We start from the raw sequence: 24,719 nt of genomic DNA on the forward strand, positions 1-24,719 counted from the left end.
TTTCCTCTGGCATTTTCTGACTCATAGCTGGCAGCATTTAGAATACATAAGCCAGTGGTTACCTGAACTTACTGGTGGTCATTTACAAAAAGTGGGGAAGTGCAAGAGCACTAGGAGGAGGAAGAGCACACTTAATAATCAATCAGATAGCACTTATAGTCCTGGTCTGGCCTGGTCTGAATAAAAAATATGCAGCATAAGGTGCAGATCAGGTTAGTAATGATAGGGCCCTGTTGTGGCCTGCAACTTCTGATACACAATAACTTTAGAGTCTGAATGATGTGCAAGTCAGTGGATAGGTAGTTAGTGGGAGAAGGAACATCTGCATGCCTCCCCCACCTGCCCCTCACAAATATAATGCTGTCAAAAGCGGCAATGTATTCATAGGTGTAAAACAAATTTCTGTGACTTGAACATCGCATACATTGCCTTCCTAATTGTAAGTAACCACTTCTGCCTCCTTAATGCAGACATTGAGTAAAGTAATCTATTGCACATATCAGTGCAAATCAATACCCATACCCCCCCCCCCAATGAATACAGTGCTACTTGTGTTTGGCAGTTCTTTATTCATTAAATATGGGGGCGGCACATAGACATCTTCTTCCTCTCCCTTATCTTGTGCATTATTTCTAACCACAACTTAGGGAACACTAATGCTTTACACATGGTGGTTAAATATTTAATGTAAAGAAATTACCCTTATTAGTAATACTGTATATTATCTGTTACTATCACCATTGCTGTTGAACTACATAGTAGGGAGGATTTATAAATATGTTCATGCTTGATGGGTTTTGTTTCTCCTTTCTCTTTGAAATGTGCAATGCTCTGTTTTCCCATTCTGGACATCTATATCACCAATTTTCAAGTATTAGACATCTACACAGATCAATGATTTTATCGTTTACAACATACCTTGCAGAATCTTCCTAAAAAGTGCAACGGTACGTCAAATGTTAAAATCTTCAACTGCAAACTCTCTTTATACAACACACTGTATAAAGAAATATTTTGCCAGAGCAACAAATGACATATCTGGGTGTAGTGCAACCTAGCCAAGAGGCTTGACTAAAAATATAACACATTAGCCAGCTCTGCCCACTCAAATTCATTAATTGTTTTTCTGTATCCTCTCTTACTCATATAAATACAAATGCAATTGTAGAAGCAAACTACACACAGTTTACTATGGCCCATTTACCAAGTGGAAGGCAGGGTACAAAGTGCAAAACAAGTGCAATCTGCATTTGTTTTGCACTTTACACTATGCATCCCACTCTCTTTGAATTAATGCAGGTCTCTGAGCTACATTTTGGCTTGCAGTGACCCATGGTTGCCCCCATGAATACTGTGCTGCCTGCATTAGTCAACACTGTATTCATGAGTGGCAGAAAGGGGAGACATGTAAGCAACCTCCTCTCACCCCATACTTGCCCCATACCCCCTGCTTTGTACCTTGCATCAGATTTTTTTTTGTTATCCAAAAGTGTGCTCTACATGAACTCTAAGGGGTTTGCTCTTACCCTTTCTGCTCTGCGGTCATTGTAATTTTTACATTTTGTAGTAAAAAATGACCAGGTTGTAGTTACAATACCCTGTTTGTGGATCCAATGACAGATTTCTTGGAAACTTGATCTTTTTTCTGACGAGAATAGTAGGATACAAGCCATTCAGTTTTGAGACTTCAATAACCCTTTTCTCTGTATCAAACCAATAAAGGTTTTTACCGATCCAGTCAACAGCTAATGCATTTGGGATAGCAGTGTTATGTACTACCTGTATGGAAAAAAATAAATACAATCACAGACTAAAGTTTTAATTACTGTTAATTTGTTTTATATTACTGTTCATAGAAAATCCTTTATGGTACTGACATTCACTGGGGAATTGTACAATCAGGAATTAAGCTGTATATATAGATTTAAATATAAATGTTCTAAAGGATTTAAAGCCCCTTTGGCGTGATGTCAAATCAGAGCGTCTTTTATTCTTTGGAGCCTATTATCTAAAGCATGAGTTTTAGCTGCCATAATATCCTAAAACAGAATTTTCCTAAACAACCAAGATATCTTTTTACACATCAGCTGAAATGTAATTCATGCTCATTATCAAAGGTCTTCTATCAACTACTTAAAAGCAAAGATCTCCAACATCCCACAGTTCAGCTGTGAGGGAACAACAATATATATCTAATTAGCCCATCCTTGGTCAGCCATGTTCTTTCATTAATAAGACTTGTGCTGAGAATAAAATAGTTTATTGAAACAACTACTTAATTTTACACACTTTGAGTATATATATATATATATATATATATATATATATATATATATATATATATATATATATATATATATATATATATATATATATATATACATACATATGCAGTATATAAAATATAAAATAAACATTTAAATGTATTAGTGTAAACATTAAAAAAAATGTGAAATTTGTGTATAGTACAGTAAAAAAAATTACTATTGTCATTTAAAAAAATTACCTTTACATCACTTCCATTCACAAACATTCTGTTTACACGGCTGCCATTTGATCTGCTAGAATCAATCCAATAAATTACCTCTTCTCTGTAATCATAGTCCATAGCTATTACATTGTTCAGTCCCTAACAACAAAATACAGTCATTTTAATAATGTTGGCATGCTTCAGATTGTATAATTGCTTTGACGAAACATTCACAATAGATTTGCATTATTTCACTAAATTAAGACACTAAAATTGTATCTAGTATTACAATTGCTGCAATTTGTCAAAGAAATACGAAGATTAAACTAATTACAAGGAAGTAAAATCTCCTTTTTACTTTACAATGTATGATTACAGTTAAGTGTAGTTAATGCAAAATATAAGGGATCTAAGTGTATTATCTTTAGAATAGTTGTTATGGTTCTGATGGAATATTTTCTTTATAATGGTTCCCAAAAGTTTTACTCAATCTCTCAAATTATCTGTTTTGAGAATGTATATTCAAGTCCCTTGAGTCATACAAATTCACAGAGGAACAAAATTGCAGCATAGCTGCCCTTTAAGAGTGGATTACAAAAATATGATATAGTTAGCATATATAGAGAAAATAAATAGAATGATTTTGTCTTTTTGATTGTTTGTTTTTAAGACAGCCTTGTTATTAAGACAAGCCTTGCATCATCTCAGAATCTCGTTTGTGCACCAGAATGGGGGACCCTATGTCCATCCCCATGCCCTGGCTACACAATTAAATGGTCAAAATAATGAGGAATTATTGGGAAAGCAGTGACATCTAGGTATGGTAAGTGCTGAATGGAAAGTGAAAGTAATTGTCTGCTCCGCCTCTATGCCCATGTCATAGAGGAGGGGCAGACAATATTTGATTGACAGCTGAGATTTTAAATGAGAATTGGATTTCATGTTTAATTTGAAAAGGACTTTTATTGTACAGATTTTTGTGTCTGGGTGACAGGTCCACTTTAAGTACAAGTATTGGTCCAAAGACAAAAAAAAAGAAATCTTATATATTAATGGATTATACAACAGTTAATCCCTTTAAATCATAAAATGTCTGACCTGTTTTAGCATTGTATAGTTGACTCCATCTGTGCTCATTTTTCTGATTTCATGGTGATCAGCAAGAAGCAAAAAAGGGTCTTCCTCTAAACTCAAACAAAACATTTCATTTCACTTTACACTATACTTTGCGATCTTGAACTTTTATATTAACACAATATATATATATATATATATATATATAATATATATATATATATATATATATATATAATATAATTTAAATGAACCCAATATGTGACAGCATAATTTAGAAAATAGACAAACTCTTTTTTTATATTTTCTCCTTTTCCAAGTTTTTCATTTCAAAAATAAGGATAAAAGAAGAAAGACAGCTTCTCAGATGTTTAATGGACTTCACCCACAAGAGATACTGTAGATGCCTAACATTAACCCTCTTATTTCTCTTACTAATATTTTCCAAACATATGTTTGTCTAAAAGAGTTGAGAGAAAAAGGACATTATTTTCTAGTTCAGAAACTAAGACTCATCCTAATCTACTAATAAATAAAATATTTTTTTACAGCAGCAGATTTTATGTTTTCCAATGCCTGATCAAACTTCTGGTCTGTTCAATACCTACCATCTACCTGCCATGACCTCCAGTCTTTAGTAATGGGCGAATTTGCGCCATTTCGCCGAAAAATTCGCGAAACGGCGAAAAATTCGCAAAACGTCGCCGGCGTCTCGTTTTTGATGCCGGCGCCAATTTTTGACGCCGGCGCCCGTTTTTGGCGTCGGCGTCCGTTTTTCAGAAAAAGTTTTTTGATGCCGGCGAATTTTTGCCGCGAATTTTCGCAGGCGTTTCGCGAAGTTATTAGCTGGCGGCGAAACACGCAAATTCGCCGCAAATTCGCGCCTGGTGAATAAATTCGCCCATCACTACCAGTCTTCTTAAGTCTCTCTATAAGTGGCTCCTTGCAACTGCAGTATGCCATTCAATGCTGTTACCCAGCATTTAGGCTCCAGTCCAGTTACAACAGACCATCTTATTCAGATAGTCTACCTTTTAATCCTCAAGTTTGTTCTTAATAATATTTGACTGATTCCCCAAATGAGCTACAAAAAGTGACCCATAGAGTGTATAGTATAGTAGTAAAGTTATGCCATAAGTTGCAGCATATGGCAATGAGATAAGAGCACGTGACCATTGGAATTCATGCTAAAATTTGGAATATAGTGCATTTATGCATTGTTGTTCATTCACTGAAATCTAGAGTTATACAAAGGTGCCCAGAACCTAGGGCAATGAACCTAGTGTGCACAAAATATCTATAGTATATCTGATTCAAGAATCCTTGGTTATTTGTGCAGTACTCCAATGAGCAAGAAGGCATCTATACCCTCAGTGTTCATCCTCTTGCCAACAGTTTCAGGATATAGAAACCTACTGGTAAACTGACACATTGTCACTGACATCCACAATCACTGGTCTTATCACCAATTACATATGGTGCAGTATGAGGGGAGTAGATACACTGAAGTTCTATTTACAAATAGAGAACAGCTGATTGCAGCATTTCTTAATGAAAGAGTGTTAACCTACAGTATGTGCCATTAGGTGAAGCCCATTCCCCTTCCCATGGCCTACCTGTCCCTTCTATTCTTACTACACAGCAAACATAATAATTCACAATGAATTTCAATTATAAAAAGCTATTCATATCCAAAGAACACATAATAGATAGCTTTTACAGCAAAATTCATTCAAAAAGAATCCCGATTTCTATTTAAGATAGCCTTGTACTACAATTAGAAGAGCAAATCCTCTCCAAGGAGCTTGAAATAAAAAGAGCTGATAGAATATTTAATCACTACTCAAATAACACACATAATACAGAGCATCTCAAAATCTTTATTTGTTTAATTTTCTGCAAATAAGTATTTATTCATTAACACATCAGTGTGATACCTGAAAGAGATTTGCAGCCATTTGGATATTCAGGGTGAATTTGGTATCCATCTGCACAGATGCACTTGTAGGTTCCATAGGTATTGATGCATTGCTGGCTACAGGGGAAGCCAGATAGACATTCATCAATGTCTACACATGTTTTCCCATCATTTTTCAAATGAAATCCAGGCCAACACTTGCACTGCAGGAGGAAGAACAGAAGATGATTTAATCCCGTCTTGCTACTGTTGGTGATTGTTCCCTATAAATAAACCAGTAGCAATCAAATGTAAATAATAACAGTAAAAGTGAAAAGGTTGGGGTTGTTTTCTCTGGAAAAAAGCCACTTGCAAGGGGACACGATTACACTTTAAAAGTACATTAGAGGAGATTATAGACAAATAGCAGGGGACCTTTTATCCATAAAGAGGATCACAATACCAGAGGCCACCCCTTCAGACTAGAAGAAAAGAGCTTTCATTTGAAGCAACGTAGGGGGTTCTTCACAGTCAGGACAGTGAGGTTGTGGAATGCACTGCCGGGTGATGTTGTGATGGCTGATTCTGTTAATGGCTTGGATGATTTGTATGTATGTATGTATGTATATTTTAATTTGTAAAGCGCTCCTTGAGGGCAAAGCACTGTACAACAAAACAATAAATTAATAGTAACAAACAAGGGGTCATTGGAATAAAAAGTAACAATAAGTGCATTATTAGAATACAATTCACATAAATATAAAATATAATTACAATGCAGCTCAGTGCTCAGTGTCAAGGAAACAAAAGGCTAGAGGACCCTACCCCGTAGGGCTTACAGTCTAAATGGGAGGGTAACATACAGACACAATTCAGAGGGGTATTAGGGTGCTGTGGGTTACAGTTTGTTACACTGTTATATAAGTGCCTGTTCAGGTGTTATCCAGGTGCTCCCAGAGGTAGTCTTTGAGTTTTGTTTCAAAAACATTGAAGGAGGATTTTCTCCTGAGAGATTCAGGAATGGCATTCCAAATATAAGAAGTCACAAGAGAGAAGGGTTTGATACGGGAAACAGCAGTAGTAGTGGGGGGTACAACCAAGCGGTTGCACTGAGAGGAGCGGAGGTTTCGGGCAGGAACATATAGAGAGACAAGAGATGAGATGTAGTTAGGTGCAGAGGAATGAAGGGCTTTGAAGGTTATGGACAGACATAATATCAAAGGCTATTGTGATACTAAACTCTATAGTTAGTATAGATATGGGTATATATAGTTTATGTGAAAGTATGGAGGGGTGTGTGTATGGATATTGGGTTTTTATTTGGAGGGGTAAACTTGATGGACTTTTTTTCAACCCAATTTAACTATGTAACTACTAACTGTGAAACAGTGCAGTGAAGTGATGATATTCAATTAATATTTTTTCTCATTATATTTACATATTTAGAAACAAATGTTATCCTTAGTCTACTGAAACAAATAAAAACATCTCTAAAATTCATGCAATACGTTTTTGAAGGACTGTGTGGTTATAACATGACAGACTCTATATTAAAATTATTTATATAGAGGGGATATGGTAGACCACACAATAGACATACCATAAGTGTTGAGTTGGAAGGCAGGAATCTTATCAGTTTTCATTTATTATTTGTAAAAATTAAAAAAGTTGGTATCCATAACTTGTTTTCAGCTAAAATGTTAATTTATTCAGAAAGCTACCCTTGACAGTTCCAAACATTTCAGTAATTTTTGACCAAGCTGTGTGATTATCAGTCCATGGGTTTGGCCCCTAATAAGAGATTTGTCAAAACAATATATGTTGCTATTGCATCCTGTAAAAATGTAGAGGCTTATTTATGTATGGGATACATGCCATGCCAGAAATGCATGAACCACACTTCAGTATAGTGACACAGCAAAATGATTTATGAAAGCAGTTACCTGGAAACAAGGCAATAAAATCCGCCCATCCCTAGATAGTATGTGAACACAAAGGGGCTCATTTATAAACTATCCAGATGAGAGTGGTGTATTTAATGTGCAATCAGAATTGTGAATCTTTTTTTGCACTGCAAATAGCCATAAGAGCTTTTTATATAATGTAAAAGTTGCAAATTGCAAATTTTTATGCACACACTTTGCACAACTTTGGTGGTGGAGAAATTACAGAAAAAAATACTTTTTTTAAAATCAGACTTTTATTTAAAAAAATCACATATTTTTTGGAATTTATTAAACCCAGAATGTGAAAATCCAGCATCTCAGACCTGTTGAGGTTGCATATAAGTCAATGGGAGAAGTCCCAATGATTTTTTGATGTGCACTGGGTTTCGTGCAATTGAATTGAGAAAATTGGATTTTTCCCCCGCAAATTTTCAGGGAAAATGTAATAATAAATAGGCATAAAAAACCTGAGCAGATTTGTGCGGAGTTTGCAGCAGAAACTATTGAGATAAATTTGGACTTTGATAAATGACCCCCTTACTGTCCAGATGGAGTGCCTGGTGCTTCACAAAACTGCAATATCCCACAGAGGGATTTTTCCACAAAGGTGTAGTTGTAGTTACCATGACAACCTTTAACAGTCACAATAATGCATGATTCCCTCTCCTTGAAAACAATATATCATGAACATATACATTACAAATAGTTCCTATTATAAATGTCCACATACAATAAATAAATAAAACAAAAAAGGAACATACAAATGGACTTCTTAAATACCATTTTGACCTTTCCAGGAAGCATGCATTTTTCTCTGACATATTGGATACAGACTGCAGCCTGTAAACCCTGCTTACTTCACTAGATCCCTATCTATCATAGAACGTCTTCTTTCTTTGGTTAGTGATTTATGATCAGTAACAGACAATGGAGCATATAAATGTTGGCTTTACCAGACATTTATTTTCAAGCACTTCTCAAAAACATTTTTAAATGAAAGCATAAAACCTTGTATTGCTTTTTATCCTTTGTGTTTATCCAGAAGAAAAATTAAAGATATACTGACATGATTCTATCAATAATATGAATTGTGAATTTTTGTCCAAAGACCCCCCAGGACAGTTCTGACTCTCCATTGTTATGAACTGTATTGGCTTCAAATCATTCAGTAAGCATGGACTTATGATAACACCATGCTCCTGAATGCTGGAGGGCTGTATGTACTGCAGAAATATAAAGCAATACAAAAAAATGCTTATCCTCAATTAACCCTTTAAAAGGAAGATGTGTAATTTTTTTATTATATGAGCTCACATGATCGTTAAAGGGGACCCGTCACCCAAAAAAAATTAAAAATCCTCTTTTATCACATTAGTTAAGCAAAATGAACTTTAATTACACTATATACATTTTTTGTTCTTGTTTCCTTCAGTCTGCAAGCAGGCAGAAGCCATTTTGTGGATAATGTTATTAAGGCAAGCCTTGCATCATCTCAGAATCTTGTTTGTGCACCTGAATGGGGGACCTGATGTCCATCCCCATGCCTTGACTACACAATTAAACTGTGAGGGAAATAAGGGAATGTGTGGAGAGCAGTGACCTCTAGGAAGTGCTGAATGGAAAGTGAAAGAAATTGTCTAATCTGCCTCTATGCCTAAGGCATAGAGGAGGGGCAGACAATATTTGATGGACAGCTGAGATTTTTACATTAGCTTACAACAGCTATGAATGCTTTAATAAAAAATAAAAATTGGATTTCATGTTTAATTTGAAAAGGACTTTTATTATACAGCTTCCATCCACCACATTACAATGAAGCATGTGAAGGAGGGGGTTACATAAAACTGTGATCTAAGGGAGATGGTCCATCCCAGCACACTCAATCTGTGAAATAAAATAGTGTTTATGGTTCATTATGGAGGGTTTTCTATGGATGCATATTATGAAATTATGAAAATTAAGAGGTAAGAGTCCGCAACAGAGAACAATTTAATATATTAGATGTGGTTAGTGTGAAAAGATGGTGGCTCTGAAGGCAATAGAATGGGTTCCCAAGAATGTATGGGGCAACAGGTGAAGAGATGTTAAGGCCTTTTAAAATTCATGACAAAAATTTTGACATTGGAATAGGTTCCAATATGTTAGTCACTGACACTTATCGATAAAAAAGGGTAAAACTTAATGGTGTTTATTTATAAAAACTGGGCAAATTTGCCCATGGACAGTAATCTGTGGCAAGCAATCAAATGCGTGCATTCATTGTTAAACCAGCAGCTGGCTGAAAAAGCCAATCACTGATGGGTACTACTGGTTACTGCCCATTCGCAAATTTGCCCAGTGTTTATAAATGAGTCCCAATGACTGAAAATGTATTGCAACACAATGCAGACTTAGATAAAACATTTCAATTACACTACTATGCTTGAATATAACTATATGCTAAATATGTCTGGAAAATGTAAGTAAGATGATGGGATGGTGCTTTTTCTTTTGTTTTGTTTCCTTGGGTCAAGGCATTTTTTCCTAAATGAAGCCCCAGTTCAGGGGAAAAGCAATTCAGTAGGGGGTGCTTAACATATTAGAGCCTCTAGTGAAGTCATCTTTTCTTGATTTAAGAGTCTGCATTAAAATAAAACGGCCAACAGCATCAAAAACAGATAATTAATCTAAATCATATACATATTTATGTTAGTATAGCTTCTTGTAACTTAATTTTTGAAAATATGAATAGAAAATAAGAAATCCTTTATATGGAGTTCTTAGGGACAAAGCACTTTCAAAAAGAAGATTAAATGCAATGCACTTTGTCTGAGTATTTGGATTCATTGTAGCGGGTTTACAACTTGGTTTCAGCTAAAGCTATTTGATGCAGTGAGATAATGCTGAGGTGGACTGTAATAGACAGTTTATGATCTCAATTTCATTTCTACGTGGTAAATCTTTATACCTAAATTTAAGGCTACCGATATTTGCTACCCTGAATAAACACGCACGGACTGTATGAACAACTTAGAAGTAGTTCCATGTTGTACTTTCATTAATTAATATTGTAAAAACTCCTGCCGACGAGTGCTAAATTTAAAAATTATTTTGGGGTTGTTATCATAAATGCCATTATCAGGCGAACACTATTTAGAAAGTAGAAAACCAAGGGCTTAAAATGTAAGAAAGATTTTTTCAGGTAAATACTGTAAGTACCTTATTTTAAAAATAGAACAAAATATAAAGAGTCAATAATTAGTTATACTACATTATGGTTGGGCAGCTATTGTTTCAGAATTAGAAATGTTTATGTTTTTTGTAAAAATTATTAGTAAAAATAGTGGGAGCATTTTTCAAAAGCTTTTCTAAGCACTATTTCTGATATTCTGAAGATTTTCAAGTAAATAATGTAAATTCTGCATCTGTCTCTCTTACCAAAGCATTTACCACTACCCCATTGATTCTTTTCACAAAAAAAGCATTCTCCAGCTTTGATAAGTCAAAACCCTTTGTATCATATGAGTAAAAAACTTTGAACAAAGTAAAAAAGTCATGAAACGTTTTTCATGCTGAGAGAGATCTATCACAATGCAAGTCTGTCGGGAAGCTATGCAATTCAGCACCTCCTTTGAGGATGGAACACTACTAGTAAATAATAATAAATACAGGGGGATTTTGCTGACAACTCAAACTTATTCACTGGTAATAAATTGTGAAAAATAAAATTCCTCTGACTGCTGATAAATAAGTTTTTAAGTGTTGTTTACAGGTGGGATTGAGAACCATATTAAATACATTTAAATGTATTTTGATTGCATATATTGTCTTTGAAAGCTCGACAGAAGCTTGACACAAGGACAATCTTTATATGAATCTGAAATTTTAACATTATGAATATTGATGAGTGAAACTCTCCCACTTCACTTCACAGAAACATTTGTGAAACTAAAAAAATTAGCTCACCCCTTAGCGATCATTTCTAAGCACCCAGGCTAGCTGTTCTTTATTAGTGCTGGATCAAAAATCCAAGTTAGCATCAGGTTACAACCTGCACCTTCTGTACCATGGATTACTAAACAAGTTACGGGGTGGACAGGGACGAGAGGGACTAAATTCTCTGCATTCTAAAATGCAGTGCACTGGTACTGGCATGAGAACTACAATAAATTGTTAAGTAAGTTAAGCTCGCTCTGGAGTCTTTTTTAATTATTATTATTATTATAATTATAATTATTTGTAAAATGGGTGTTAGAATGAAGTGACTAAAAACATATATGTACTTAAGAGAGTACCTATTACCTGAACGGTATGGCAGGATAGATATTTTTTCAATAGAACAAGAGAATCCAGCAGATAGCGATTCCCTAAAGTTAATTTTTTTTATTATTAATAGTTAACAAATAGTTAAGTGTAAGAGAAAAGCCACGTTTTGTGGCGAAATGGCTGTTGAGATACAGCGCGGCTGAGCTGAGCTCCCGTCCTCCACTGTTATCTGTGGGACCCTGGAATGCACCTGCGCAAGTACATGCACTGATCGCATTGGATTGGAGGGAAGGAGTCTGGAGCCAGATCGGTTTGCATGCTACGGTCGGTAAAAATTCACTGTGTTTGGGGCTGGAATTGGTGATACCCGGAGCCCCCTTTGGGTTATTACGTCCAATAGGACACCAACTTTTATTGTGGCCAGAGTGACTATTCGGCTGTGAAGGGGGTCTTGAAACTGTAACCCGCATTTGGATTATACATTTTACTACACGCCAATGCAGCGTCATTCTGACTCATAGACTGCAGTCTAATACAACAGTCCCATACCGACTTGGCTACACAGCTAGGGCTGATTAGCTCACACCTCATCGGAGTGTTATGGATCAATAATAATTATTCCAGCAAACTCTTCCCAACTTTGTAACAACTGATACAATACTATCCAGCATTGGACCTTGTTCCAGGTGCACCCATTTCATTGATTGCAAACAATTAAGCCACCCAGGATGGCTTTTATCAGCTACCTATTTTGAGTGGCTCAGTTCCACTTTACAAACTTTTAATTTATCATTGTATGTTTGTCAGTGGAGAGGGATCCCTCAGTCCTTATGCAGCGCTGTTTGCTTGGTTTTTAAATGTTTTTAACCAGTTCATGGCATGGTGGTAAACAAATAAATATTGCCTTTTATTTTTACTCTCAGAATATTTTGTAATTCCATATCCAAATTAATATTGTAATGGTGAATTGGTCAGTTGAAGTTGAAGTCCCATTTTTCTAATATTTATATTTCCTTAAGAGAGTACCTATTACCTGAACAGTATGGTGGGACAGATATTTTTTCGATAGAACAAGAGAATCCAGCAGATAGTGATTCCCTAAAGTTAATTTTTTTATTATTAATAGTTAACAAATATTTAAGTGTTGAATGACATTGAAATTCTTCTTTGAGTAGTCAAAATAAATTTTTTGAAAATTCATATTAGTGCTCAGCTCGTGTACAGGTATATACTATATTATGGGGCATATATAACAAGGGTCGGATTGAAAATTCAAATTCGAAATTTGAATTTTGATGTGATCACATTATCATAGGACAGGACGTGTGATTCTTGTGAAGTCCCTGGTCATGGTTTTAAATGTAACCTGGAATAAAGCTTGTTGATTTTAAGGAACTGCTGCAAGTTTATATTACAATATGTACAGTTTGTTAAGGAGTAGGTACTCCTTAACAAACTGTACATATTGTAATATAAACTTGATCTTGGTCCCCTGTCCTACCTCCTGGACAATGCTGTCACTCAAGTTTCCTGTATTCAATAAGGTAATGACCTGTATACTTTTACAGGTAAAAGGCTATGACCATGAATTACTGGGGTTCCCCTGGATGGAACTCAAGAGAGAATAACTAGGTATAGTATATTAAAACCTATATTGTGTTAATAACTGCCCCCCACTTCTTCTTTTAGTTTTCTTCACTAAAACTTCATCTTGCATCCCCAAATTAAGATAATCTTCTATATCCAGAAAATACTACCCTCTTGAGCTTGCCTCATACATTTTAATGTTTCATCCAAATAATCTTTTCTTAACTGTAACATTATTAAAAATAAATGAATAAATAAATAAGATAGAACAAAGTATCCAGATTTCTTACTAGAGAAAGTGCATAAAACATGCATAGAATATGAACGGAGCAGCACCAAGTAAGACAGAAATCATAAAATGGCTTTTAGCTATACATAAGCATATAATAAAACTAACAATAAATAAAATATATAGTAAAACTTTTCAGGCCAGAACATAAAATGAATCAAAAAGGAAATAAGTGTTATTTTATCAAGCAGAGAAAATATCACCTTTAATAACCTTTAATCATCGAATTTGCTACACAGTGGTTACAGGAATCAAACAAGCAATCCTCTTATTTCATTAAAGTAATTGCAAAGGTCTAGAATATAGCAGCATCAATACAAAATGTCTATTCGTCAGGAATTAATGTTACACTGTATCTGCACTTGTACAGTACAAGAAGCATTGAAAAAGACAAAGCCTCCATGGTAAGCAAATTAATTTCATGAATTATTCATTTATATATGTCCCTCAAATAATGTCTTATAAATATTGACTGCTAACCTTGTATCCAACTGGGAGATCTTGACAGTCTTGGGAACAACCACTGACTCTTTTACTTAAGCATTCATTTATGTGGCATCCTCTCTCATCAGATCCATCTCCACAGTCATCTCTTGTGTCACACAGTGCTCCCTTGGGAACACATTTGCCATTTTTGCACATAAAAGATGAACTGTTGCATGACTGTTCTAAAAAAAAAAAAAATCCCACAAGTAAAGAATACAATACTAATAATAAATTAATTATCATCATTACTATTATCAATGTGATTATTATTGATAATATGTTTGCAGTAGCCCACAATTTTAACATTTAGGGGCAAATTTATTAACATTTTTATTTTATTTTGAATGTGATTCAATAACATATTTTTTTAAGTACAAAAACCACAAGAATAAAAATTCACCCTCTAACAGTGTTCATGTAGAAGTATTGTATTGTAGTTGCACAATTCAAACTATTGTTAAGTTTTCAAAATGAATTCAACATTTTAAAAGACTCATTTGAAAATTATGGGTCAAATGTGATTTCACTACATAAGGGGGCAGATTTATCAAAATGTGATATAAGAGACTGCCAGAAAAAAACTCACTCACTTGTTCTGGTCAATCAAATGGTATTTTCAGAATTGTATATATCAGTGGGTAAAAGGTAGAGTTCACCATTTGATAAATACAATTCTAAAAATACCATAGGAATGAATATAATAAGTGGGTATGTTTTTTGTGGTGATCTCTAATCTCACAACTTGATAAATCTGTCCTATGGTGTTTAGGCTATAGCATTTTCTTTAATGTGGAGCAATGTGGCTTAAGGCTGCTAAAAACATATAAAAACAATCCAGTTGCCATCGAGATTGATTCATGCTTCATGATATTCACCCCATTTTGGATTTAATAAAAAATGCAAATATGTGACCGTTTTAAGCGGTAGGAGGATTTTTTTAATCAGAAATCATTTTTTTTTATATAAACCTGAATACTTGAAATTCTTAAATATGTGCTTAATCGGCAATTACTCAAATTTTTAAAAAAAACTGCTTAAAAATTAAAAAAAACCTTAAGGGGCACCTTTACTATTGGTCGAATATCGATTGTTAATTAACCCTCGACATTCGACCATCAAAGTTAAATCCTTCGACTTCAGTAAATGTGCCCCCAATCTATGCATTCAGTATATAAATATTCAGTTCTATTAAAGCCAAGATTTTTACACTGCATACACTTCTTTAGTGTGGCAAGGAACTAAGGATTTGTTAACTTGACAGAGATCAGCAGAGTAGAACAGTTATCAAGGTTGAAAAAGTAACACAGGTCGAAAAACTGAAACCAAGTTTCTTCCTGCTGGAAGAGAAAACATGAATATCCAACTTTGTGATAGCAGTCAGAAAACAGAATGATGGCAACATCTTTAAATATTAATGAATATATATCATTAGCTTGAGTGAAGGAATGAATAAAAAAACTTCGAATGTTTTTTTTGGCTACTTCGACCATCGAATGGGCTACTTCGACCTTCGACTTCGATTTTAGTTCGATTCGAACTAAAAATCGTTTGACTATTCGACCATTCGATAGTCGAAGTACTGTCTCTTTAAGAAAAAACTTCGACCCCCTAGTTCGCCACCTAAAAGCTACCGAAGTCATTGTTAGCCTATGGGGAAGGTCCCCATAGGCTTTGGTAGCTTTTTTTGGTCGAACAAAAATCGTTCTATCGATGGATTAAAATCCTCAAAGGAATTAATTGTTTGATCGAACGAATAACGCTAAATCCTTCGACTTCGATATTCGAAGTCGAAGGATTTAACTTCAACAGTCGAATATCGAGGGTTCATTAACCCTCGATATTTGACCTTAAGTAAATTTGCCACTAAATGTATGCAGATTTTTTAAGATTCTAATTTACATTTTTTTTTAAAAAAAAAAAACCTCAAAATCCATTTCTTGAAAATCTTGGTCACTAGTTTATTTGTGGAAAACTTGAACCACAAAAACTAGTTCACATAAAACATAGAAAAAAACCTTAAATGCATCAAAAAATTGTATTCATTTAGATTAGACTTAGACTGCTTAAAAACTTCAAACAATTATATAGCTTGAATGTTGATAATAAACATCCCCACTGGCTAATAAAAAAGCTTGCAAGCAGTGATGGGCTAATCTTACCTGTTTCACTTCTCCAAAAAATTACAACAATTCTCCAATTGAGTCTATGGGTCATTTGTCATTTGCAAACTCAAACATTAACAAAAATGCCCCTTAGTAAAATACAATACTGTAATAAATATAAATCAGCACAATTCAGTGCAAGCTGAATATAAAACCTTGTCTAGTATATGTATTTCACTGGTTCTTGACAAAAGCCAGTGAATACATGTTTTAGGTCTAGCATGCCTTTAAAAATGTTTTAAAATCCCTATTTAACAAGCCACTGTTGTATTTCCTCATATCTTTTAAGCATAAAAGAAAATTATTTTTAATTCCGTGAATGTGGTTGGCAAGATAAATGCATTGAATACAGCATTTTCTCAAAGTAAATTATTAAAAATAAATTAAGTAAATAAATAAAATGTATTATAAATACATTTAATACATATAAATTAAGTAAATAAATAAAATGTAATAAAATGTATTATTATTACTACTACTACTATTACTTCTAATAATAATAATAATAATAATAATAATAAAATCAGTACACTGAAAGGTATTTTCCAAACAGTATGACCTAATGTTGATCCTGCAAAATGAGTGTAAAATAATAATGGTTTAAACCTGCACTCCGACAATTTTTGTTTAATGGAGCTTCATCTGAGTGATCCATACAGTCAAAGTCTCCATCACATTGCCAATGAAAATTCAACAAGCATCTCCCATCTGCACAGCTAAATTCCTCTGGGCCACACTGGCGGTACCCTGAAAAAATATATAGTGAAAAGAGCTTTTATCAAAAGGAAAATAATTCTATATCCTGTATACATTTTACTACTGATATCATGTTAGATGTATCTACTGTAAATATTTGCTGTAACTCATTTAAAACCTACTTTGCCATTATCCAGTGATAAAGTCTTAAAAAGGCAAATACAGTTACCTGTAATATTTAAAACCATCTAATTAGATTTGTCCATATTCCCTTATTAGACCAGAACTGCAATTTTATGCTTTTCCTTCTTCAAAATCAAGGGTTTACTTAAAACCATAAAATCCCTTAAAACAGATTTATATTTTTTTAATTAACAGAGCCTTAAAAAGTATAAATAGAGATCAAACATTTTTAAAAAAAATGATTAAGATAAGGGTAAATTGCACTGCTGTGAAAAAAATACAGTAAATAAATAATTATTTGAATAATTAAGTGTAAGCCTATCTAAACTGTACATTTACAGATTTCACTGCAAGAAATTTAATGCTCAAGATGTTGTTTTTGCATGAGTACAATGGTACTATATTTTTGAGTGGGAGGTTGGATGGGGATAATTTGGACACAATGATCAATCTATAATAAGAGTTATTTGGGAATGCATTTGGATGCCAAACTGTGCATATCCACTGTATTGGTCAAATGGTTGGTGTGTGACATCAAAAATGAGAGACTGTCTATTGGCACTCATCAAGAGCCAATTGAGTACAGTGGTTGGTATTGTTTGCTATTTTACTGTGGCCAGTTAACTTTGGTGGCAAAAGCATGGCTCCAGGAAATTCAAAAGAAACAGAAGATAATTCAATCGAATACAATCAAATACAATCAGAAAGCACAATTGGAACCAGAATTATGTGCAAACAGGCACATACTCCAAAAATCAAATAAATCAGCAAAGTTGAAACTGATGTTCTCTCCAATAAAAGCCCATTAAATTTAAGACTGGTGTACCTCTGCAACTAGTTGCATCATTAGTAAATATAGGGTAAGATGTAATTTCAGGAGAAAAACTAATCTTTTGGTTTACCTTATGAAGACTCAATAGAAATCTATAGGGATATTTGGGACCGAATTATGGGATATGGTTTTCTCATTTCTTTGGAGCAATCAAAGCCTGCTCCATCTGCATATACACAATTGTACACAATTATATACAAACATGACTTACCGCATTCTAAATATTCATCAGAGCCATCACCGCAATCATCATCAAGATCACACATAAACTGCTTTGGAATGCAGACCTTGTTGTTGCACATAAAGGCATTTTCATCACAAGTTGTTACAGGAACTGGAAATTTATAAGAATAAAAATAAAGTCCAAATCATATTTATATTTTGACTTTTGGAAAGTTTGAAACCAATTGAAAGCATTTAAAAACATTTAAGATCCTCTGTCAATATGTAAAACATTAAAGGAACAGTTCAGTGTGAAAATAAAAACTGTGTAAATAGATAGGCTGTGCAAAATAAAACATATTCCTAATATAGTTAGTTAGCCAAAAAGTTAATAAAATAACACTACTTCCTGCTTTTCAGCTCTCTAACTCTGAGCTAGTCAGCGACTTGAAGGGGGGCCACATGGTACATATCTGTTCAGTGAGTTTGCAACTGATCCTCAGAATTCAGCTCAGATTCAAAAGCAACAGATGTGACCCATGTGGCATCCCCTCAAGTCTCTGATTGGTTACTGCCTGGTAACCAGGGTAACCAGTCAGTGTAAACCAAGAGAGCTGAAAAACAGGAAGTAGTGTTCTGGCTATTATGTTACACATCCAGTCACTCCAGCCTTTATACATTACATTTTTGGCTAACTAACTATATTAGAAACATTTTTTATTTTGCAGTTTATATTTTTACACTGAACAATTCCTTTAATGATTGTGGTTTTCATACCCAGGTCTATTAAAAAATGATGTTATATGGAGACTTCTTCTACACATAGAAAAACACTTATTAAAACAAGATATTATGGTTTCGGAAAAATCTATTTCACTTGGATTGAATGTCATTGTTGGCCCCAAAAAAATTTGATTCATGCACCGTTGTCCACCATATTGATAATAACATCGATTTACCGCTCCCCTCCTTAGAAGCTTGTGTATTTACTTTGGGTTAATATGCATTTTGAACCTAAGTCGATATGATTAATTTTATACATTTACGTATGATGCCATGTGCTGTTTAAAGACCTTACATATCCTAAAAATCAATAGCAGACAGAACTATAGCATTTTGCTGTATGTTGTGCTACTCTTCTAAGTAACACATTTAAAATTCTTTAATAAGTTATTATTTGGTCTATAATTTTTTGTTGCCTTCATCCATTTTTTTGTATATGAGTTTTGGTGGAAGTTGGCAGTATAGAGTTTTTGTTTCCTATATTTCTGTTACCTTAAACATTTTTTCATTCTAGTAAAAAATCGTTACACTCTCAAACCATCTTCCTATGTTGTCTATCCTATTACACTTTTCAGTTGCTCATTTACCTCCATGTTTTCTAATGCAAGTGTTCCCTTGCTAGTATGGTTTGTCCTTGTCCCACTTTCTTTACTACTATTCCTTAGTTGACTGAATGCTTTCATTTGTTTCAGATTGGTATACAGCTTGATTGAATCAGTGTCCATAGTAATTGGATTTTTATGTTTTCTCTTAAAAACAGCTTTTTCCTATTTCTATGTTGTCATCCTTTAACCCATTCATTTTATTTAAATGCAGGAACAATGCTCATTTACTTTGATTTCTATCTAGGGAATAAGAGATTGTAGTCTCTGTCTTCAAATGTTAAACAAGTTCATTCTGACAAATAAATTGTAGTTTAGTGCTCATTTTCCTTTAATCCTTCCCACCAAATGCACAAATGAAGTGGCTACAGGCAATATACATTTAATCAAGGTCACCTCTAATCTATTTCAGAGGGAATAATATAGTTCTTACAATGATTTATTTGTCTAAATTAGTTTTAACAGCTTACAGGCTCAACATAGTATTGAGCTAATATATAATTTTTGCAGGAAGGTGATCCGATTTTCAAAATATAATCCTTGTGTTTGCCTTTGTATAATATATAGTAAAAACGATGTTACTCATATATGTAACTATAGCTATTTAAGCATGCTGTTAATATAATGGATCTGGATTTTTTTTAAAAAATGTGCTTTATTGCCAGAATTTGTCAGAGCTGTAGAACTGATGACACATTTAAGGGTCCATTTACTAACAACTGAATTTTCTTCCATGAATCTCAAAAAATATATGTCTAAAAAGCGCTAAATATTCGAGATTTATTATGTATTAAAACCACAATACCTCTAAATTTGGCAAGTAAAAGTTTTCTGAGGAGCTATAGAAGTCAATGAGAGGTGTGCTGCTCCTGCTGGACTATTTTTAAACAAGAATCAGAATGTTAGAGTTTTTTAAATTTTTATAGTTTTCACTAGAGTTTTTAAGGTATTTGTATTTTTTTCAGATAATGGGAACTTTTAATAAATTCAATGACAATTGTGGTTTTAGAGTTAGTGAGTTTAGTCTTGGTTTCAAAAATCCAACCTAAAAATACAAGCTTGAATAAATAAGTCTCCATGTGAAAGCAAGGATGCAAGCCCAATTATGTAAAAGTGCAAGTAGCCCAGCACCTGCAGCAAACTTACACAAACAAAAGTGCACTTAGCAGTCATAAATTATCCTTAATGTCTCTAATTCTAGACCAGGCAGGCCCTGACATTTATGGCTGAAAAATCAAGATTCCTTTATAACACTATAACCCCCAAACCTATTGGAATAAGCAATTCTATCCTGTGTTGTGATTGAAGTACCAGCAATCTTTGAAACAGAGCATCCTGTTACATTGTCAAAGAGCTAGTCTCAAACCCAGGGAAAGTAGAAATTCTGTTCTGCCCTGCATCATGGTAAATACACTAAATATCTTCAGAATTAAAAATGCAGTCACCGTGGGATTCTATCTGATACCGACTATAACTTTCAAAGCCTTCATTGGTCACTTGTTCAGAAAGGAAAGCTAGAAAAATATAATTAAATTGTAATAAATGAAAATAATATTATGGACAAAATTGTTGGAATCAAATAATTAACCATAGATATTCCCATTTAGTATTTTCTTAAGAACATTTCGTTTGCTCAGATGTGTTACCAAGCATATCAATCATTTTTTCCAAGCTTCAACACTTTGGGTTCATGTTTCAGTAAAGTCCATTCTGTGTGTCCATTGGTATTCATCATAGCCATTCTGACTGATCTGCAAAGTAGTGATCCGCTTATTCTTCTGATTGCAAAATATGTTCACTTAATGAAGATGTCAAATGTAGCCTTCCCACACTTGTCATTTTTTTCTTATAGGATATTTATGTTGTTCCAATAAAAACAGACATTTCACACCTACAGCTCAGTTACCTCCTGGTAGGAAACACAATGTCATATGCACTGCAGATATATGAAGTGTAGTGATATATACCCCTCACAGTAAAGCACAGGATAGGAACATTATCTTCTGTATGAATCATGCAGAGACCTTTGTGAAAAACCTTGGGTATAGTGGAAGGCATACAGCACAAGGATACTTTAACACAGCACATAATAGCAATCTTGTTTGATACTGAACATTCTTCTGAGAATAAATTGGAGCCATAAAATATAAGACTCCTAGATTTTGTGAAGCATTATTATGGATTTGAAGCACAATCGTATATTTTATTACCATTTGTTTTATTATATACCTACTTTTCTCACTTATTGACCTTTTCTGATAATCTCCCAGAAGATCATCCCCTGTCCCATATAGAGCACCAGAGCACAAAGTGATGGCATTCCTCATCCCTAAGAATTCAGAAATTAAGTCAGGAGGAAAATCTTGCAGGCTGAGGATCAAATCAAGCAGTTTGCGTCCAGTGGGTACATTTGGAGTTTTTATAAATGCAACTTGCTGTCCAGGGTGGTGATAGCGTCATGGTTCCAAAACATCAGTAAGTGCAATTAACACCATTCATCAGAGGAGGAGGTTGGGGACTTGGCAGGACCATGTTTAGATGCAAGTACCTTAAAGGAATTGCTCAGTGTAAAAAAAAAACTGGGTAAATAGATAGCCCATGCAAAATAAAAAAATGTTTCTAATATAGTTAGTTAGCCAAAAATGTAATGTATAAAAGCTGGAGTGACTGGATGTCTAACATAACAGAACACTACTTCCTGCTTTGCAGCTCTCTTGGTTACCAGGCAGTAACCAATAAATGACTTGAGGGAGGGCCTCATGGGTCATAACTGTTGGCTTTTGAATCTGACCTGCAAGCTAAGGATTAATTGCAAACTCACTGAACGGTTATGTCCCATGTGGCCCCTCTTAAAGTAATTGACTAACTCAGTGTTAGAGAGCTGAAATGCAGAAAGGGATGTTCTGTTCTATAAATCATCCTCTCACTTCAGCCTTTTTGGCTAACTAACTATTATACTAACTACATAACTATATTAGAGACATCTCTTATTTTGAACCGCCTATCTATTTGCCCAGTTTTTATTTTTACACTGAACTGTTCCTTTAAAAGAATTCCATCAATATGTGCTCAATATTGTGTCTAATTTAAAGCACAAGCACTTGTGAGTGTATTCATAAATGAGCATTGAGCATGCTTGTGCAGTTTCAGTATGGCTGGGCATACCTATACTGTAACACTGGAGGTGCTAAGAGGCTTGTGTAAAATGCAGCAAAACACAATGCACAATGCAAAGGGGTTGCTTTGCCACAAACCAAACAGTGAACATGTTGCTGGTTGCTCTTTTCTTCTTAGCATGTGCTGTGGAAATGCCGAAGAGCTCATAGGTTAGTGCTGGCTGAGAGCACTGAACAGCTCTTGCTGCCTGATAGTCTTTGGTGGTACGCTTGACAGTTCAGATATACAAGCTTGTTATGATCATCTTGTAGGTGCATTGAAAGAGCCTATCACAGAGTTCCTGTACACTTTATCTGTCTAATGCACTGCTGAACACTGACAACAGAGCAAAGCTTTCAGCATTTGTAAGACAGGGAGCAGCCAGAGTAGACTGCCTTCTTACACTAAAGAACATCTTATGGGCACCAGGGCAGATAAACCTTTTTTGTGTCTACATGAAGGGTTGGATTACTGTGACATTAAATCAATTTACAGAGCACGCTGGGTCAATTAGTTGATAATTTGTGGGTTCCTTCAGTAAAAAGCAGGCATTTTGCTCACAAACACACAGTCATTTATATATACATGCATAAATATACACACTAAACGACACCAGTGCATTTGCCCAATTAATCAGATCTCACTTCTATTTTGTGAAGTTAAGTAGGCTGATCAATAGAGGTATAGGAACAGTTTTTCAGAAACCCATTATCCAGAATGCTCCACATTACAGGAAGGCACTCTCCCTTAGACAATTTAAACAAATAATTCAGATGTTTTAAATGTATTTTATTTTTATCTGTAATAATACATTGACTTAATTAAAACTAGGATGTAATTAATCCTTTTTAGAGGCAAGACAATTCTATTGGGTTTATAAATGTTTAAATACATTTTTAGTTAAATTTTTAGTACAGTTATGGAGTAAGTATGGAGATAAAAATTATGGAAAGGTCCCTTTTCTGGATAAACACAGGTCCTGGATTATTTAGTAACCTGTATCAAAAACAGAATAAGAAGAGGTTCCTTACACAAGGCTAGCACTTAACATCACTAGTCATGAAATCTATTTCCCTTATATTGCTTTAATAACCAACACACCTGTGTGCAATTTAAAATGCGCATTACATATTTGAAAAGCTTCCAGAGCCTGATTCATTTATATAATTCTTAACTATGCATTTCTTGCTTTCATTCACGTGATGATAAAACAAAAATTAATATAATTTCTGTTTAACTGCTAAATTGATACATTTCTCACAGTATATTCAGTATATAGCCTGCCTAGCATCTTTGCCAACGGAACCACATAATCCAGCATTACTTCAACAGTAAGTACACAAAAGAGTTTGTTCAACAATCTGTACTAGGTCAGCAAGCCCTTATAGTCCAGGCTTTCTGAATATTAAATAGTATAAGGGTATTAGTTGTATTATATGATTATAGCATGCTAAAGATGCTAGTCATATTATTGTACCCCATACTGGCAGTCTTTCTGACACATACCTGCATATTCTCTTGTTTATTCAAATTATCAAATTAGTGTTCATTTTCCCAATAACTATACAACTATACAAGTGTTTGTTACAATTAGGCAAGTTACAAGAAAACCCCTTGGGACAATATTTATTTGAACCTCTTTATTCCTGGACTGCATCCTTCTGCATATGCACAGTATGTGCGAGTCATGCCAGTTTTGCCACATCTGCTACACAATACTACTATAAAAACTTAACTTCAAATAAGATTACAATGTAAATGGGCAAGGTGCAAGGCACTTTAAGGGGATAGATTTTGTACCCTTTGTGCCCTTGTGAATATAGATGAATGCAACGATAAACACTAGCTTCCAAGAAAAGGCAAAGGAAAGGCTACACTAACCCTGTGATCTTCATTTACACTGTAACTGAATTGCTGTTGTAACTGTTCAATGGCTACTACATTAAATGAGTATGATAAAGCCATTTAATTGAGCGAACAAGACACAGATTTCTGTTATTGTGGTTGCTAATCCATTATTCAATCATTTAGACATTTGACTTGATACTTTTCTGGGCAGTATCTATAGAGGCACATCAAAAATTACCCGCAGCTCGGCACTGACCAAGAACATCCAACGGAGTCGCTACTTTTTTTTACTATCAATACA

General features: G+C 34.3%; 1 protein-coding gene across 1 annotated transcript in view; it reads right to left on the reverse strand.

The window, feature by feature from the left end:
* The window catches only part of LOC108702259 (low-density lipoprotein receptor-related protein 1B-like), a 724,128-nt gene that overhangs the window by 107,549 nt on the left and 591,860 nt on the right, over nt 1-24,719 (reverse strand). Inside the window, exons 52-58 of the mRNA XM_041578093.1 lie at nt 18,079-18,201; nt 16,763-16,903; nt 13,989-14,176; nt 5,482-5,665; nt 3,569-3,654; nt 2,507-2,629; nt 1,598-1,779 (exon numbers count right to left, since the gene is read on the reverse strand). Of these exons, the coding sequence (XP_041434027.1) occupies nt 1,598-1,779; nt 2,507-2,629; nt 3,569-3,654; nt 5,482-5,665; nt 13,989-14,176; nt 16,763-16,903; nt 18,079-18,201 (1,027 nt within the window). The remainder of the gene's footprint in view (nt 1-1,597; nt 1,780-2,506; nt 2,630-3,568; nt 3,655-5,481; nt 5,666-13,988; nt 14,177-16,762; nt 16,904-18,078; nt 18,202-24,719) is intronic.

Source organism: Xenopus laevis, chromosome 9_10S, assembly GCF_017654675.1.
Source record: "Xenopus laevis strain J_2021 chromosome 9_10S, Xenopus_laevis_v10.1, whole genome shotgun sequence".
Taxonomy (NCBI): Eukaryota; Metazoa; Chordata; class Amphibia; order Anura; family Pipidae; genus Xenopus; species Xenopus laevis.